Source organism: Mesoplodon mirus, assembly GCF_964341445.2.
Source record: "Mesoplodon mirus genome assembly, chromosome: X".
Lineage (NCBI taxonomy): Eukaryota > Metazoa > Chordata > Mammalia > Artiodactyla > Ziphiidae > Mesoplodon > Mesoplodon mirus.
Window position 1 is genome coordinate 64,763,491 of NC_138981.1, and position 16,633 is coordinate 64,780,123.

Sequence of the window (16,633 nt, forward strand, 5' to 3'; positions counted from 1 at the left end):
CACTTTTGAAATTATCACCAAAATAACTTTTATAACTTTTTTCGAATTTAGGTGAAAATTGAAATCCACATACTACACTTGATTTAATATTATAATTCAGCTATTAGCTTTTGATTTCTCCCCATTGCCCAACATTAAGTTTCCAGACAATACAGGGACACCAGAGTTTGCAAAACTTGGAAAATCATGCAACTCCAAATGTAGTATCAATCACTATGATCATAACCTACATTAGAAAAATTAATATGACGGGATTTTAGTTTACTCCCTTCTACACAAACGAACCAAAAAAAAAAAAAAACAGCTGGATAATAAGTTACCCACAGAAGAGGACAATGGAAACACAGGTCACAGAAAACTTGGGTTTCAATAAAGCATTTCAAATGTATTTAGCCCACTAAAGGACTCTATATTCCTGAGCTAAGCCTCAGAGGCAAAATCAGTATTTCTCCTTTTGTTGAAGATGCACAGGAAATCATGTTGTTATGTAACATGCTAAATCACTCAGTTCCTTTATAGAATCTGAAAGACTGGCTTGTACTCAGGCTGCAAAGAAATTTATGAGAATAGCATTCACAAAATGAGGTACTATTATTTATTTGTTTACATGAAAATATCCATGAAATATTAAGTATATGTGTGGGTGGGGGGGTACCTTCCTCCTCTTCTTTAATGGATAGCTGCTGCTCTTTAGCCCTTTAAATGTTCGGGATTCCAAGATTCTTTCCTTAGCCCTCTACTTGTACAACATTACAGCTCCACTGGGTAATCTCACTATTACACATATACCAGAACAACCACACTTGACATCAACTATGGCAGTATCCTTCAAATGGATTCAAAGCCTTCAGTCTCACAGAATAACAGGCAACTAATCTGAACATATTACAACCTTGGTTGAAATCTTTCAATGGAAAAAATGAGTGGTTGTGCTGAAGTTTTGATTCTTGAGTGCTGGTAACGAATGTCCTGTGTCTTGAGGTGCCATACATGTTCCTCAAGCTATCCACTTATGAAATGCACACTTTTCTGTATATATACCTTAAATAAAAAGTTTTTTAAAAAGTGGTGGCACTCCTCTGTGACTACACTAAAAACAAATTGTACACTGTAAACTGGTAAACTGTATGGTTTGTGAATTATGTCTCAATATAGCTATGATATAAAAATAATTTTTAAAATTAAAAAAAAAAATTCAAACCTTTCAATGGCTCTCCATCCTATAGAGCCTACTATACTTCTCAGACACTTCCAAAAATGCTTTCTTATTCCTAGTGGCAAAGAAGAGTTAATCTGCCCAACAGGAATTGGGTAGTAAAGTCTTCAGAATCTGCCCCAAAGAAGAAAAAACTTTCTTTAAACTTCTTGTTAGCCGAAATTCTCAGGAAAATTTCACATTTAATTGCTCAATATATGTAATTACTTAATATAAGAATGCTCTCCGCCAACTCTCAAGTAAAATGAACACACCAAAGAGATGTACCATGTTTACTCTGTAGCCTGATATACCCATGAGTCCACTGCCAAGTACTTCAGTTTGAGAAACACAGGCTTACAAAGGTCTCTAGTATCTGGTCTCTGTCTTATTGGCCCAGCCTAATTTCCTGCTGTTCCTTTCCCTACTCCCTCCTATACTCCAGCTATACCACATTAATTGCATCTCCTCCACCATGTGCTAAACAATTTGCAGAGGCTTTTAAATTTTTTTCCCTACTTGTATTATAAATCTTCACAACACATCTACCTGCTCCCCATTTAGAACTCGATCTGCTGGGTGAGACTCTTCATCTTTGTGAAGTCTTCTCTGGTGATAACCCCTAGCCCCCAAGAAGCTAAAGAAATCCTCTCAGTGCCACACTTTACAATACCTCTGTTATACAAGACAACCCTCATACTATAATTTCTTATAATATTAATGTCAATAATTCTTATTAAATCAATGACTGCCAAACCTGGTATATATCAAAATCGTATCAGAGATGCTCTTAAAACATATGGATACACAGGTCCCACCACCACCAATTATGCTGTAATTGGCTTGGGGTGGAGCCCTGCCATAGGAATATTTTTAAATCCAAGTTATCCGCATGTGTAGTCAGGCTGAAAACCATCACATAAGACAATGATTTCCTTATTCATTTGTATCCTCGATGTTTCCCATGACGCTGGAAACATGTAAGTAACTCAATGCAGAAGGTCTCAGACTTTTAATGTAATAAAAATTTAATCTGGCTAAAGTTTTACATATAAGCTTGCATAAATCTATCCAAATTAATTGTATGTTCTATCTTTCCTCATTATTTCTTCCTGCACTTACAGGCAGTCTTATATTTTCTACATAACTTTAATGCATATTTTATTTATTGTCATTTTTCTTTGTCTTTATAATCTAAATGTATATGACTACTAAAGGTCAAAAATAGTCTGTGTCATCTCTCAAGTTTCTGGGTTATCTTCCCACTCTAAATTCTTTACTTCACTCTCAGAAGAGTTGTTGTCAGTGTGCTGATACTCACCTAATATAGGTGGTCAATTGTTGGAGCCAATATACTAAAATTTCACAACTATACTTAGTTTATAAAACCAGTATGTTCCTTGCTATCAGAATTAAAATGTCTTACCCTTCCTTCTATTTCTGCCTTTGGCTTCTTTGTGCTCTTTAGGCTTCGTCTTTTTTTCTTCTCCAGATTCTCCATCACTCACAGTCAGCTTGTGCCTCAAAAGCCTATGTCTGTATCTCGGCTTCTTAGATTCTTCAGAATCTGAATCTGATTCAGAATTGACTTGATTTTTTGCTTCTAAATGGAGAAAACAAATCAGTAAAACGTTCAGCCTTTTTTCCTTTAAAATGTTATAAAACTACATATTTTGTTTGTTGACAATTACCATGATTTATGGAACTGATCAGAGCTGTGTACTTATCTGGGTTGCATTGGTGATAACAGGCTATCTCATACATCAACCTTGATCTATCACTATTATTAAATATTGATTAAATATCACCAGTATACATTTATAGATTTTTTTAAAGGTAAAAAATATTTTCCTTTAAAAATCATCTGTTTATTGGCAGTAACTGACAAAACTTGCACAATTATTACCAGATATTCAAACGGAGTAAAGGTAGTAAAGTTTTCAATATTTTAATAAACTTCAAATGCATGTGTTAAGAGATTTCATGGTCAGACAGTCTTCAAAGCCTGAATTGGTCAAATAATTATGACATCCTATACTTCTCTTTGGGGAGCTCACCCTCATCTCCAGGATTTTCTTCATTGTGTTTTCCAGTTCTTTTTTTCCCTTCTTCTGATTCATCATCTGAAGATCCATCCTCATCGGAGGAAAGATTGGCTTTAATTTCTTCTAAAAGCATCTTCTTGGCAATTCTTGAGTAAAAAGACAATAAAAACTATATATTTGGTGGTGAAGTGTAACAAATTAAAAACAAAAAGAATTATGTGTATCAAAATAGAAATAAATGTGTCAATAGATTTTTTATTATAAAGAAAAGTCTATCAAAACCATATTTTAACCTAAACTACCAACCAAAATTTTTGAAAATGCTCTTAGCACTGATTTTCTCCCAGTTCTATACAATTCTGCAATATAGTGAAAAATCTCAGGGACATTTCTACTAACTATTTTGACCAATTCTAACTTCATGCTGGATAACTTTCCAATCCTACACTTGCTCTGCTGCCACCATCCAACAACTACAATATCAAGACAGGCCCACAAAGGTAAATCAATTCATTCAGACAAATGGCATTCCAACACTGAACTCCACATGAGAGGATTTATTCAACAGCAAAACATATTCTTAGAAAATCAGTGTGTAATAAACCACTTTATTGTGAAACAGTACCTCAAACTAGTGGATAATATTTTGGCCCTTAAATTTCAATTTGCTTCATAAATTCTTCTAACCAAAGGAAAGAATAAAACACATAAGTAGTGAAGCAATCAAAAATCCCTAATAATATTCAAACTAGGGCAGAGAAGGGGCAAGAGTGCTATTAACCACATACATAGTTAAAAGAACAAAAATTACCATAAATGAGTTTCCACTTTCCAAAGAAGTAGATAGTGCATTAGCCTCAAACATATCAAAATTTTTCAAGATGCTCCTCAAAGACCAATTTGCTAATGAAAAAATCAACTGCTAAAAGCATGAGAAAATAATTCTTTAATACCATCTTATGTTAAAATAAAATATATTCCTAAAAAATCTCCATGTTTGCACTAAAGGAAGACATCTGAAAGTGTAAGATAAAAGCAGTTTTTGTGCAAGACGAGGTGTTTTGCACCTTTTGATATAAATTCATAAATCACAGTAACAAAGGAATACCCTACAGAAAGGCTCAAAAGTTGACATGATTCTTGGTTTTCCATGAACTAATTTCTATGTGGATAAACATCTACTCTGCAGTCAAGAATGACTCTAGCTCAGTCAAAAACTTGCAGCTGGAATTATGGAACCTTTGTTATTTTTGGATTTGAAACTCCTCTTTTTATTTCTTAGCATGCACTCACATTTAAATCAAGAATACATTCAATGGTAGGAGATGTTAATGCATGTTAATGCTTTAACTTTATTTGATACATTGTTCTTTGCTATTTATACTCAAAGATATATAACAAAGACACCTAAACAGACTGAAGCAAACAAAATAGCTAATCACTTCCATAAATGCTTATTATATGCCCTTTGGTACTTCCCCCCTAAACAGATAGATAAGGAATATTTAGACAACGTAGAGAGTTACCAATTGCAAGAGGAAACCACAGATGAGTTAGCTCTTCTGAGGGTTTCCAACTTGATTTGCTAAAGTTAGGTCACTCCAATTTAAATCCTACTGGAGTTGGGGACTTCCCTGGTGTTCCAGTGGTTGGGACTTCGCCTTCCAATGCAGGGGGTGCGGGTTCAATCCCTGGTTGGGGAGCTAAGATCCCACATGCCTCACGGCCAAAAAAACCAAAACATAAAACAGAAGCAATAACGTAACAAATTCAATAAAAGACTTTAATAATGGTCCACATCAAAAAAAATTAAAAATTAAAAAAAAACCCTACTCGAGTTGAGCAATAAAGTCTTCGTTGCTCTTAAACTTCTACATCAGTGGTTTGCTGACTTCGGTTGCACACGGTAAACATTTTAAAAATGGGGACTAATATAGTGTTGCCAACTTTTCATTTTGTCAAGAAAAAAATTTAAACCCAAATATCATTTACTTTTATCATTTTATAAAATAAACAAACACACCCTCCACAAATTAGGAAACAGTTTCAAAATAAAGGGTGGTTCTTTAAATTTCTTAAAAGCATCTTTCTGGAAAAACTCTAAAATCATCTTTCATACACAGCACATTATCATTTCCCACGAACAAGGAAGAACTTTCTCAAGCCAGTTTGAGTAAAACCACTGTTTTGGAATGAATAAATGTGTGTGTGTGCTCGAGTGTGCATATAATGTGAAGCACTGGATAATAGGTTACAAATAGAAAAACATAGTTTACTTGCAGTTACAAGATCTTATATACCCATTTGGGTGGTACAATAATAGCCAACAAAAATACAATTATTAATTTAGTTACTCTAAAGTTTAGTTCAATCACCTGATTTGTTTGTATTTACACGTTCAAAAAATGTCTTAAATTCCGTATAATCTGTAAAGACTTGGTTGTTAACTTTAACAAACCACATAACATTTCTTCTTTCAAACTACAGACTCCTAATACGTCTACTAAATGGAAAGTCAAGATATGTAAACCTACAAAAACTAACGTTCTAGACTTACATGAAGAAGAACTATGAAATATATAAAACAATAAGATTCTATACCAACTAAAAAAAATCACGTAAGTCATGGAAAATAAAATGAGATGCACATAATGAAGAATTAATTGATTTATCAACAACCTTCAGTAAGACCATAATATATAGAACAATCACAGATACTTTAGAAGCAAAAAAATTTACAGACTTCAGAGAATGCTCATTTTTCTCCAAACTGACAGTTATAGAGTGATAGAGACTCCCTAAGCTTTACCTCACTAAGATGTTTTAAATTTGCCCTCTAACACCTTTTGAGCAAAGGAGAGCCTAATGTATAGCCATATACATTAAGCCCTAAAACAAATAATAAAGTTGGGCTTCCCTGGTGGCGCAGTGGTTGAGAGTCCACCTGCCTATGCAGGGGACATGGGTTCGTGCCCTGGTCCGGGAGGATCCCACATGCCACGGAGCGGCTAGGCCCCGTGAGCCATAGCCGCTGAGCCTGCGTGTCCAGAGCCTGTGTTCCGCAACGGGAGAGGCCACAAGTGAGAGGCCCGCGTACCACAAAAAAAAAAAAAGAATAATAAAGTTAAATTATTTTGCATAAATTATGGCTGATGGCTCATGTCCAATATGTCAAAGACCTACTGTATCATACACCTAGCCTATCGCATAGCCGACACCTCAAAGAACTTAATTTGAAGGACCTAAGTAAGGGCTGAGGCTGACCTTCAACCTGAGTATTCAGCAAACATGTTGAGGTGAGATGTGTCCCATCTACAAAGCCTGCTGTGAGATGCTTTAAGGGAAACTCCACTACCTTAACTCTTGAGTCACAGGCCACAGAGACTTCAAGGACATCATCACTTGAGAACCAGCTGAGGCTGGCAAAGCATCATTTTGGAGGCCTCGGCTGGACCCGTGCTGGTATGCATGTGATGGATGTATAGTCATGATCCCTAGTTGATTCTGTTTGCTCGGAAGTTTCCTTTCTTGAGGCTTTCCAGGACGTTTCTGAGAAAATCATCCAGGCAACAAGGCACTGCCCCTGGAATCTCAATGCTCAACATTACATCTTGGGGCAGGTGTAGCATCCAAAGCAGTCACGACTCTATCAGAAGCATTAGAGGCACAGGCTGTGCCACTCTTGTGGCAGAAAACCTGGGCAGAGCCAGAAGTAATGGAGCCACTCCTCCATTTTCCTGAAAGGGAGGGAAGGGAGAGGGGAAGAAAGCAAAACAATATGGGAGGGAGGGTAAAAACCCACAAACAAACAGTGATCGGAACTGGTGCATGAAAGAATAAATAAAAGAACTGCAAAACTCGAACAAGCTAAGTCTTCTAAATCACATAATGAATACCAAGATAAGATAATGCCTTATTACACCTTCCACCTTCATCTACTAAAATAAAGCAAAACTAAAATAAGGAATGAGCCCAACAATGCAAAGACAAACAAGCAATCAGAGAGAGAGAGAGAGAGAGAGAGAGAGAGAGAGAGAGAGACCCAAGAAAGCCTTTAGTAATTCTGATCCTGTCTAGAAAGGAAATCAGTAATGCCTCTTGTTTAAGCACTCAAACAGGAAAAGAAAGTAAACTGCCTCTTGCTGGTAGGTAAATCAAGAATTCAAAACATGAGTTCTAAGAAAGGAGTGATCAAGAGAAAGATATCTTGCACCAGGGAATTGTAGAGAAACAGCCATTACAAAAGCAACACAAAATGTTAGAGCTAGAAGAAGGGACCTTAGGGTCCAATTCTGTCATTTTACAGATGAGGAAACAGGCTTAGAGAGGGGAAATAACTTGGCCAAAGAAACAAAGCTAGTTAGTGGCAAAGCCAGGAGTAGTACCTAAGATCCTGAATCCCAATCTGCTACTAATTTTACTATGCCAGTGCTATATTCTCTACTCATTCACTACTACTGTGCTAATGACTGCTTGGGGCAATACACTAAGGTCACATTCTTAAAGTTATCTGTATTTCACTGATTTAGAAATGAAAGAATTCAAGTTTTGATTAAAAAACATTTTTTTGAAAGAGTTCTAAACATCTTTCGTCCAGTATGCACCATCTCTAAAATGTACTGACAGGTCATCTTGAATACATCCTACAATCTACTGCTTTATCTTTTAAGAGGTTCTGAAAACAGGCCTGAAGAAAATTGCTAAATGAAAAATACATTTTTAGAAGGCCAAAATACTGTGCATCCATACACAAAGGTGACAAAATTTTAAATTGTTTTTTTACATTCTGTGCACAATATCACAATAGTTAAAACAGAGAATTCTGAATAAGATTATAAGTTTCGAGATAAAAAAAACAACTGCCTAAGTAAATGTAGTACTAAAACATCATACCATATATAAAAGGTTGATATGTAAAACAATTCAAATGACTACAGTCCAAAAAATGTTGAATATTTTTTGTGAGGAACACACATTCTTCTAGTAGGGAGGGAGGCTTTGTTTTAACAAATGCTACGTACTTCAGGTTGAGAATACAAAATAAAACATTTCAGGGACTTCCCTGGTGGTCCAGTGGTTAAGACTCTGCACTCCCAATGCAGGGGGCACGGGTTCAATCCCTGGTCAGGGAACTAAGATCCCACACGCCGCACAGCACGGCAAAAAAAAAAAACAGAAACAAAAAACAGAATTACAATGGAATTCCTCATCTTCAAAATCTGTATTAGTGTTTTTTTTAACTCCTTGGTTCAAAATTAGTATCTTTTTTTTTTTTTTGACGGCGCCACTCAGCTTGCGGGATCAAACCTGGGCCTCCTGCAGTGGTAAAAGCACGAAGTCCTAACCACTGGACCGCCAGGGAATTCCCCAAAATTAGTATCTTGATATAAACATTTCTATGAAAAACTATAACCAAGGCATAATGATCTGCACCTAAAGACAGTGCTATTCATGAGATAATGATGAAGTCCCTAAATAACCAAAAAGCTGAACAACAGTATGAAACTATTTTTTAAGTCACATGTTCTACAATGTTTGCAGTTAATGAAAAACATCACTGTTTTCTTAAAATCAATATCAAATAACTTTTTTTAAAAAGTCTTAGGAGAAGGAAAATAAAAGCTGTATGAAATTAAGAACCCACAGTTTATTAACAATTTATACATGGGCTCAAATTACAAAATGTGTATTCCCTGATTTTATGTAAAAATCTAAGCCAGCTTTAGAGGACATTTTAACAAGAAAAAATTTATTAACATTGATATAAATTTAGAAAATTTGATCATACTAAAGATCATACTAAATAGTTCAATATTTTTATAACTGAAAAGTAAAAACAAAGACTTATGTGTCTCAATTTTATTTTTAAAATTCAAAGTAAAAGGGCTTCCCTGGTGGCGCAGTGGTTGAGAGTCCGCCTGCCGATGCAGGGGACACGGGTTTGTGCCCCGGTCCAGGAAGATCCCACATGCTGCGGAGCGGCTGGGCCCGTGAGCCATGGCCGCTGAGCCTGCACGTCCGGAGCCTGTGCTCCACGACAGGAGAGGCCACAACAGTGAGAGGCCCGTGTACCGCAAAAAAAAAAAAAAAAAAAAAAAAAATTCAAAGTAAAAGACAAAGACAATATAGTCAGAAAAATGAAACTTTTTTGCTAACACTAGAAAAATCCAAACTCTCCTTTTTTGGGGGGGTGCTTTTTCTCATTATCTAAAAGTCCCATTACAATATCACCAAAGAATAGAGAATAGGAATGGAAGGCTGAACATAATATTTATATCTTAAGCAGAGAGATCACCACTAATGACCATATTTCTTTCCTTGCTGGGAATTCTAGCATAAAAAAGAGAGCTGGTGGCAACTGTAACCAGTTTAGATATCTACAAATAGATCCTATCCAGTGGCTAGACACCTGTATTATACTTGACTTACAATACTTACCTGCATTATAAAGACAAAGTAAGTTTGAAAAAGAATTACCTTAAAATTGCCAGACATTTAAAACCCTTACTCAAACATGAAACAAGTAAAATACTCATTTAAAATGCTACCTTTGTTTTTCAAGCCCAATAAAGGAGAACTAAAGCAATTTTGCTAACCAAATAGGACCACCATGAAAAAAAATTCACAGAAAAAAATTATTCCAGATTCAGCAAATTTGAATAGACAACAGATAAAGACACGTATAGAAGATGAACATTTGGAAAAGTGTTTAAAATAGAAACCAAAGTCATATGTCAAAGGAACGTGAGATATACTCATGCCATTAATCTTTGCTGAAATCAGGTAAACAATTATCAAATATCTTTATTAGCATGAACAATATCCAGGAATCATTAATCACTTCCAAAAATATGCTGGATTAACAGCACAGAGCCTGCATCAAAAGAATACCTACACCGAGCTAGTAGGGGAAAAAAATAATCATTTACATGTTTTCCAGTCTGAAAAGCAAAGTATTACCAAATGATAAAATACTTGGAAAATTTGAAGGCTACAGTGTAGTCCCACAATAATTAAGCAGAACTTCTATTAACAATGGGTAATTTCTTTAAGCAATTTCCAAATCAAATTTTGCTTCAATGAAAAAAAAATTATTTAGCCCCACTGAGAGAGAAATTATGAGAAAAATTATGCAGTATTAGTAGACCCAACTAAGCATTTTTCAACTATAAAGTAAATGTATGTGTGTGGCAGGAGAAGGTATCCATATAAAAACCTCAGCTTTTAAACAAAATTGGGATTAAAAAAAAAGAATGCTGATTTAGAAAAAAATGTAGCAAACTAGTTTTTTCCTCTTAAAAGCTCAGTTTTAAATATTTTCCACGCCCTGTAAAAAATACAAATAAAGAATATTCTGAAAATAATTCTTTTCTGGGAGGAATGGTTTCTTCAGTGACTGTTTCAGTATGCAACCCCTAAAGAAAAGCCTGGTTTAATAATCCTCAACACTATCACTGTTGAACTTGAATACAGTACCATCTTATGACTGAGGCTAATTCACAGTGCAGGTATTAAAATATAGGACATTAAATATCCTTTCAGGGCTTCCCTGGTGGTGCAGTGGTTGAGAGTCTGCCTGCCCATGCAGGGGCCACGGGTTCATGCCCCGGTCCGGGAAGATCCCACATACCATGGAGCGGCTGGGCCCGTGAGCCATGACCGCTGAGCCTGCGCATCCGGAGCCTGTGCTCCACAACGGGAGAGGCCACAACAGTGAGAGGCCCGTGTACCACAAAAAAAAAAAAAAATATATATATATATATATATATATATATATATATATATATATATATATACTCCTTTCAATGAAAGAACCAATTTAAAACATAACTAACAGGTATTTGAAAGGCAACATTAACATAATGGCACATTCGAATAAATGACTTTAAAATTACGTGTATAATTTAAACAACCTGACAAACTATCTGATATTATTATTCTCCCTTTCAAAAAGTACATAAAGTCTAAGCTATGAAATTTGAAGTAAATTCTCAGTTATACAAAACTGAAAGTATAAAGTTAGTCCACTATTTATTTTTTTCTAAAAAGCTCAGTCAAAAAATCATAAAAGTTAACCTGTTATTCAACCTATAATTTTTGTAATTGTTTATTAAATAAATGCAATTAAATAGAAATTACTTTACAAGTTAGACCACTCTGTCTCACAACAGCATAAATTTACTTTCAAATATGAATGATACTACATAATAGTACACTAAAATAACAGAAACTTATTTATTCACACGTACTAAAATATTCAGGACATGACTAAGTTCTTTAAATGACCTCAAAAGCTATTATAACTTTAAAACAGAAAAGATAAATAATGGTGAAATCTATTGTAAAACTTTCACACACATATATAAGTAAATATGTCATATATAAGTACATATGTTTTGGGAATTATTACTTCCTCAATTTTAGAAATATCAAAACTTATTTGGCTACAAACTAGCCTACATATCTTGGTTCTATCAAATTCTTTCAACTCTCATGAAAAGATGGATTATAATTAAAATTAAATGCTTGAACAAGAAAAAAGTTTTACAGAAATTTATTGCATCCAAATAGTTAACCATTTGCATTAATACACTATTTACCTCTCCATAAACATTAACACTGAAAATGTATTACAACACTGCTATAAAGGCAAAGCATATGAAATTTATACACAATTTATACACAATTACACAATTGTGTACAAATTTATACACAATTACAATATGCTGTCTACCAAAATACATCCTACTCAAAAACGTGAAAGGTAAAAATAATTCCAAGACTTTATCATGATCTGAAAACAAATTTTTAAAAGTTGCTTAGTGCATATTCAAATATGCTCAAGTACACTGTCTATACCAAAATAATTCAAGAAGGTATTTGTATCCCCATCATTAGATAACCCATGGGTATTAGATACCTCATTGGTATATTGGATATGAAACAAGTTATTAATGGCATATTTTATAAAAGCACATTAAACTGAATATAAAGAAAAACATGCTCAAGGTAAAATTCAATTCTTCTCAAAAGTACTCAGCAGGGTTGTATTTTTTAATCACAAATGCAAGATGGAATTAAAGATACCTTTCAATAAAATAATTGCCAGTTACAGAGAGATATGATCAAGTAACTTAAAAGATTAAAATGATATTTATATTTTGACAAGCTCTAATACAAATAAAAAATTATCATACCTTAATGACACTCATTTGGTGTTTAAATATGAAATTAAGATTCATAACTCATAAGTAAATTAGGATATAGCATGTTTTAAACATTATTAGCCTTTCAATAACATTTGAGGCCTTAAGATTTACAAGAGAGCAAATGGTAGCATAAATAAATGAAGAGGAATTAAAGCATTTTAAAAGAATAAAATTTTAAATGCTTTCATAATCTCACTGTGATCATATCATATACTATATAAAATCCCTGATGAATAAAATGTATGCCTTCACCATTCCATTCTGGACCCGACCCCGATCCCACAAAATAATTGGATATATATTTTTAATTAAAAAAATAAGTAGGTAAAGCAGCATCTGAGTCTTTGTATCTGTGATTAAGCTCTATTCAAAAGTGCAAAATGAAATTGTTCATTCACCTTAATAAAAACGCCCTCCTGTTAATTAGGAGAATGCTGATCTTTGAAACAGAAAAATCTATCAGCACCAGCAAGATATAAAACAGAGCTAGAGTGACGGCTGGCCCCACAGCATTTACCAACTCAATGTTAATTCCTTACAAAATTATGACACAAAAATTACATGTTTATTTTCATGTTTTCTTAATTATTAGAGTTTACTATTAGGAATAAATGGATGGTTAATACAGTACTCTGTAGTAAAACCTCAAGTCTATCATAGATTTTTTGGTGCTAGAATTAATCAGAGAACATTTCATCCAACCCTTTTGTTTTAAATAACAGAAAATTTTGGCAAAGTGTAGTTAAGTCACTTGCCCACGATCACACAGAAAGGTTAGAACTAGAAGTCAGATATTCTCATCCCCATTATTCCAAAATTCCATCCACTACACCACACTGTCTTCTTGTTGAAGATTATGAGTGTGAGGGATCCTATAGTCCAGGAAGGGTTTAAAAAATATGTAAAAACATTATGGTTATACTCTTTAATACCTTGTTTTCTTTATTCCTCATTGCTAGGATATGGGTATATCTTTATTTTTTTTCTTCTCCCAGCTATTCCTTAGTTTAGTCCATCTGTACAGGCTACACTGTTCCCATATAAACCTATTAACTATTATTAAAATTAATACTATCATACTGCATACTTCTATTTTATTTGACAAATTGTTAAAATCTAAATCAGTCTAGATACTTTGCAAATTCATACTTATTTTGAAAGCAATTTCTTAATCTTAAACATCTGAGCAGTCTCTTTTTCACTTTGAACAGGTTTTAATGAATAGGACCACCACATTGGATGGCAATTTAAAACAGTAATCAAATATTGAGGAGAAAGATGTCTGCTGTCACCAATTTATTGAGATGTGATTTACTTTCACCAATAAAATAATCTGTCAAAATTAAAATATTCTCAAAAAACTATCACAGCTTACATGGAAACATAAAAATTGACAGTGCTGTATTTATAACACACCCTATGCTAGGTGTGTTACTATTTATATTTACTTTCTTTTAAGGTTTCTGAGTTTTAGCCCATTTTCTGGCCTTTCTTTCAAACTTGCAGGAAGACTGTGAGTGAATCTTTCTAAGGCAGGCACTCCTGGTTTTTACAACCTGCTTGTGGTTCCGTTGCTGCTGTTTGTGCCCACGCCTAGGGTGTGTTATAATCTTTTTAAAGTCCTTACAGATGGAATCATACCTATTCTCAGGATCATTGTCATCGTCGTCATCATCCACTGTGACAGGCATTGATTTAGATAAGGCTTCATCTCCTTGAAGGAACAAAAGTGTACTTAAAATTAGCTTTAAATTATCTTTATAAGTAAAACCATGTAAAATAAAACTGAAAGCCAAAAACTTTAAAACAACTAGTGAGTTGTAAACTATACTCTGGGATCCAAAACATGAATAAAAAGAATTTATAAGGAAAGTACAATGGGGAACTTAAGAAGTGCCAGCAGCAAAATAATAAACAGTTGGATGTTACATATTTCAAAGTTCCTTCCCAGAGCACAAGAATTTTAAAACTCATCCTTCCCAGTAACAAATCTTTTATCATTCACCACCATATTAGCATAAGTTTATGACTGAAATAAGCTTTGTAGTGATCCATTTTAAGTTTAAAGTTAACAGATGTCTAATTTTTCCTGTATCATTGAAGAACTTTTTAAAATGCTATTAATACTTGGTAGTAAAAAATAATTCGTAAATATACCTGAATTTGTATGGTATCTAGGAGTAGAATCATCCAGAGACATATTCAAGTACAGTAAAACTTACTTCCTTATAAAAAGCAATGTTTCTATCCTTGATTAAAACTATAAAGAGATTAAGATTTGTGCATTTCATTGTATGTAAACTTTGCCTCAAAAACAAACTTAAACATTGTACTCTAGTTAACACTATATATGCTGAAGTAACCAGGGAGAATTACGTTAATGTTTACCATTTACTTTCAAATGCATCAAAGATTTCAAGGGCATTACACTGAGTGAAAAAAGACAATTTCAAAAGGTTACACACTTCATGATTCCATCTCAAAATAACAAAATTACAGAGATGGAAATCAGATTAACAATTGCCACAGGTTAAGAATAGGGATATGCTAGGGAGTGTGCATAAGGGGTAGCACAAAGGAACTTGTGGTAATGAAAGTTCAGTATCTTGGTTGTCCGTGGTGGTTATGTTTACAAAGCTACACGTGATACAAATTTTGCACAGAACTATACTTACACACACACACAAATAAAGGAGTACATGTAAAACTGGTGAAATCTGAAAAAATCTTCAGTTTCCTGGTTCTGAGATTGCACTATAATTCTGAAAGATGTTACCATTGGAGGGAAATTAATGAAAGGCATACAAAACCTCCCTGTACATTTTTTTGCACCTTCCTGTGAATTTATAATTATTTCAAAATAAACAGTTAAAAGGGGGGAAAAGTTAGGTACACTGATGGATAGACAGGATATATAGATAACTATGTGATAAAGCAAATACAGTACAATGTTAACTGTAGAAATTCTTCTGTATATTTAACATTTTTTCATAATAAAATACTGGGGGAAAATATTGGAGAAAAAACCCATAAGGAACACAGACACCTACAGGTTCATGATAGAAATATGCTCAATGTAGAAAGGCAATAATAAATCTCACAATATCTTAGCAAACTCACAATAAATACCTCATTCAAACAGACCAATCTTCAAATGAAATATTACTAGTGATATTACCATTGTTCCTCTTTACTACACCTTTGAAAATGTTACCCATCCTTCAAAGTCAAGTTCAAATGCTACCTGTTCTTTTAAGTCTTCCTCCAATATTTAGATTAAGTGGCTCACTTGCTATTTATCACACAGCCCCATTTTAGTTTTATATCTTTCTTCTGGTATTTTTTTTAATAATGACTTATCTATGTCTATCTTGCTCATTGGACTGTAATCTCCTAGGACCGTGTTCTTTATCTTGGTTGGTCATGCCATTCCCAAGCCCCAATTTCTAGGAAAATGTTGTACCCTGTAACAGGATACCCAACTATTGCTGAATAAATTGGAATCCTCTAAATTCATGGGAGCAGGGGAGGCTTTTTAAGAGCTCATAAAAACTGTCACCTAAATTAAGTTGGACATATTAGGAGAATAAATAAATTTGCAACTATTATATTATGTTCTGAATACAAGTCCACAATCTCATACACAATTTGAAAATCCAAAAAGTTCTCAAAATTTAAAGTTTTGTAAGGTGATGCCAAAGTTCATTTGGCAGCAAAATCTAATCTGAACTGTTTATTCCTCTTACATGTAAATGTTCATATGTTTTGCTGCGGAAATACTAATGTGTTTGATTATGGGGCCTCAGGACCTACTGGGGCTACTATATAATATATGATAACTACTCTCTATTATCTTCCTAAAAACAAAAGAGTTGAAAATCCTGAAATACATTTAGCCCCAAGAATATCAGGGACTGCAGACCTGTAGTTAAAACAGCCATACAAGCAGAACTCCATCTAGGTATCTGATATAGCAGAGCATTAAAATGAGTATACCATGCATATCCCACTTGGTTTTCAAACCAACTCACTGGAGCTCCAAAAAAGGGATTTAAAGTTTTACTAAAAATCAAGATTCAAGTGAATTCCACTAAAATCGAGCTGGGATAAATGGAAAATCACAACAAAAGGAAAGAAAGGAAAATTTTTTTAACATTTTGCTTGTGCTGGGAAAACAGTTACAT

At 34.0% G+C, this 16,633-nt stretch overlaps 1 protein-coding gene across 7 annotated transcripts in view; it reads right to left on the reverse strand.

Annotated features, from left to right (window-relative positions):
- Positions 1 to 16,633, reverse strand: part of ATRX (ATRX chromatin remodeler) — a 234,116-nt gene that overhangs the window by 131,786 nt on the left and 85,697 nt on the right. For all 7 annotated transcript variants that reach the window (XM_082610811.1, XM_082610808.1, XM_082610806.1 and 4 more), the window contains 3 exons: positions 14,091 to 14,163; positions 3,253 to 3,386; positions 2,622 to 2,798 (listed from right to left, as the gene is read on the reverse strand). In XM_082610811.1, the coding sequence (XP_082466937.1) occupies positions 2,622 to 2,798; positions 3,253 to 3,386; positions 14,091 to 14,163 (384 nt within the window). The remainder of the gene's footprint in view (positions 1 to 2,621; positions 2,799 to 3,252; positions 3,387 to 14,090; positions 14,164 to 16,633) is intronic.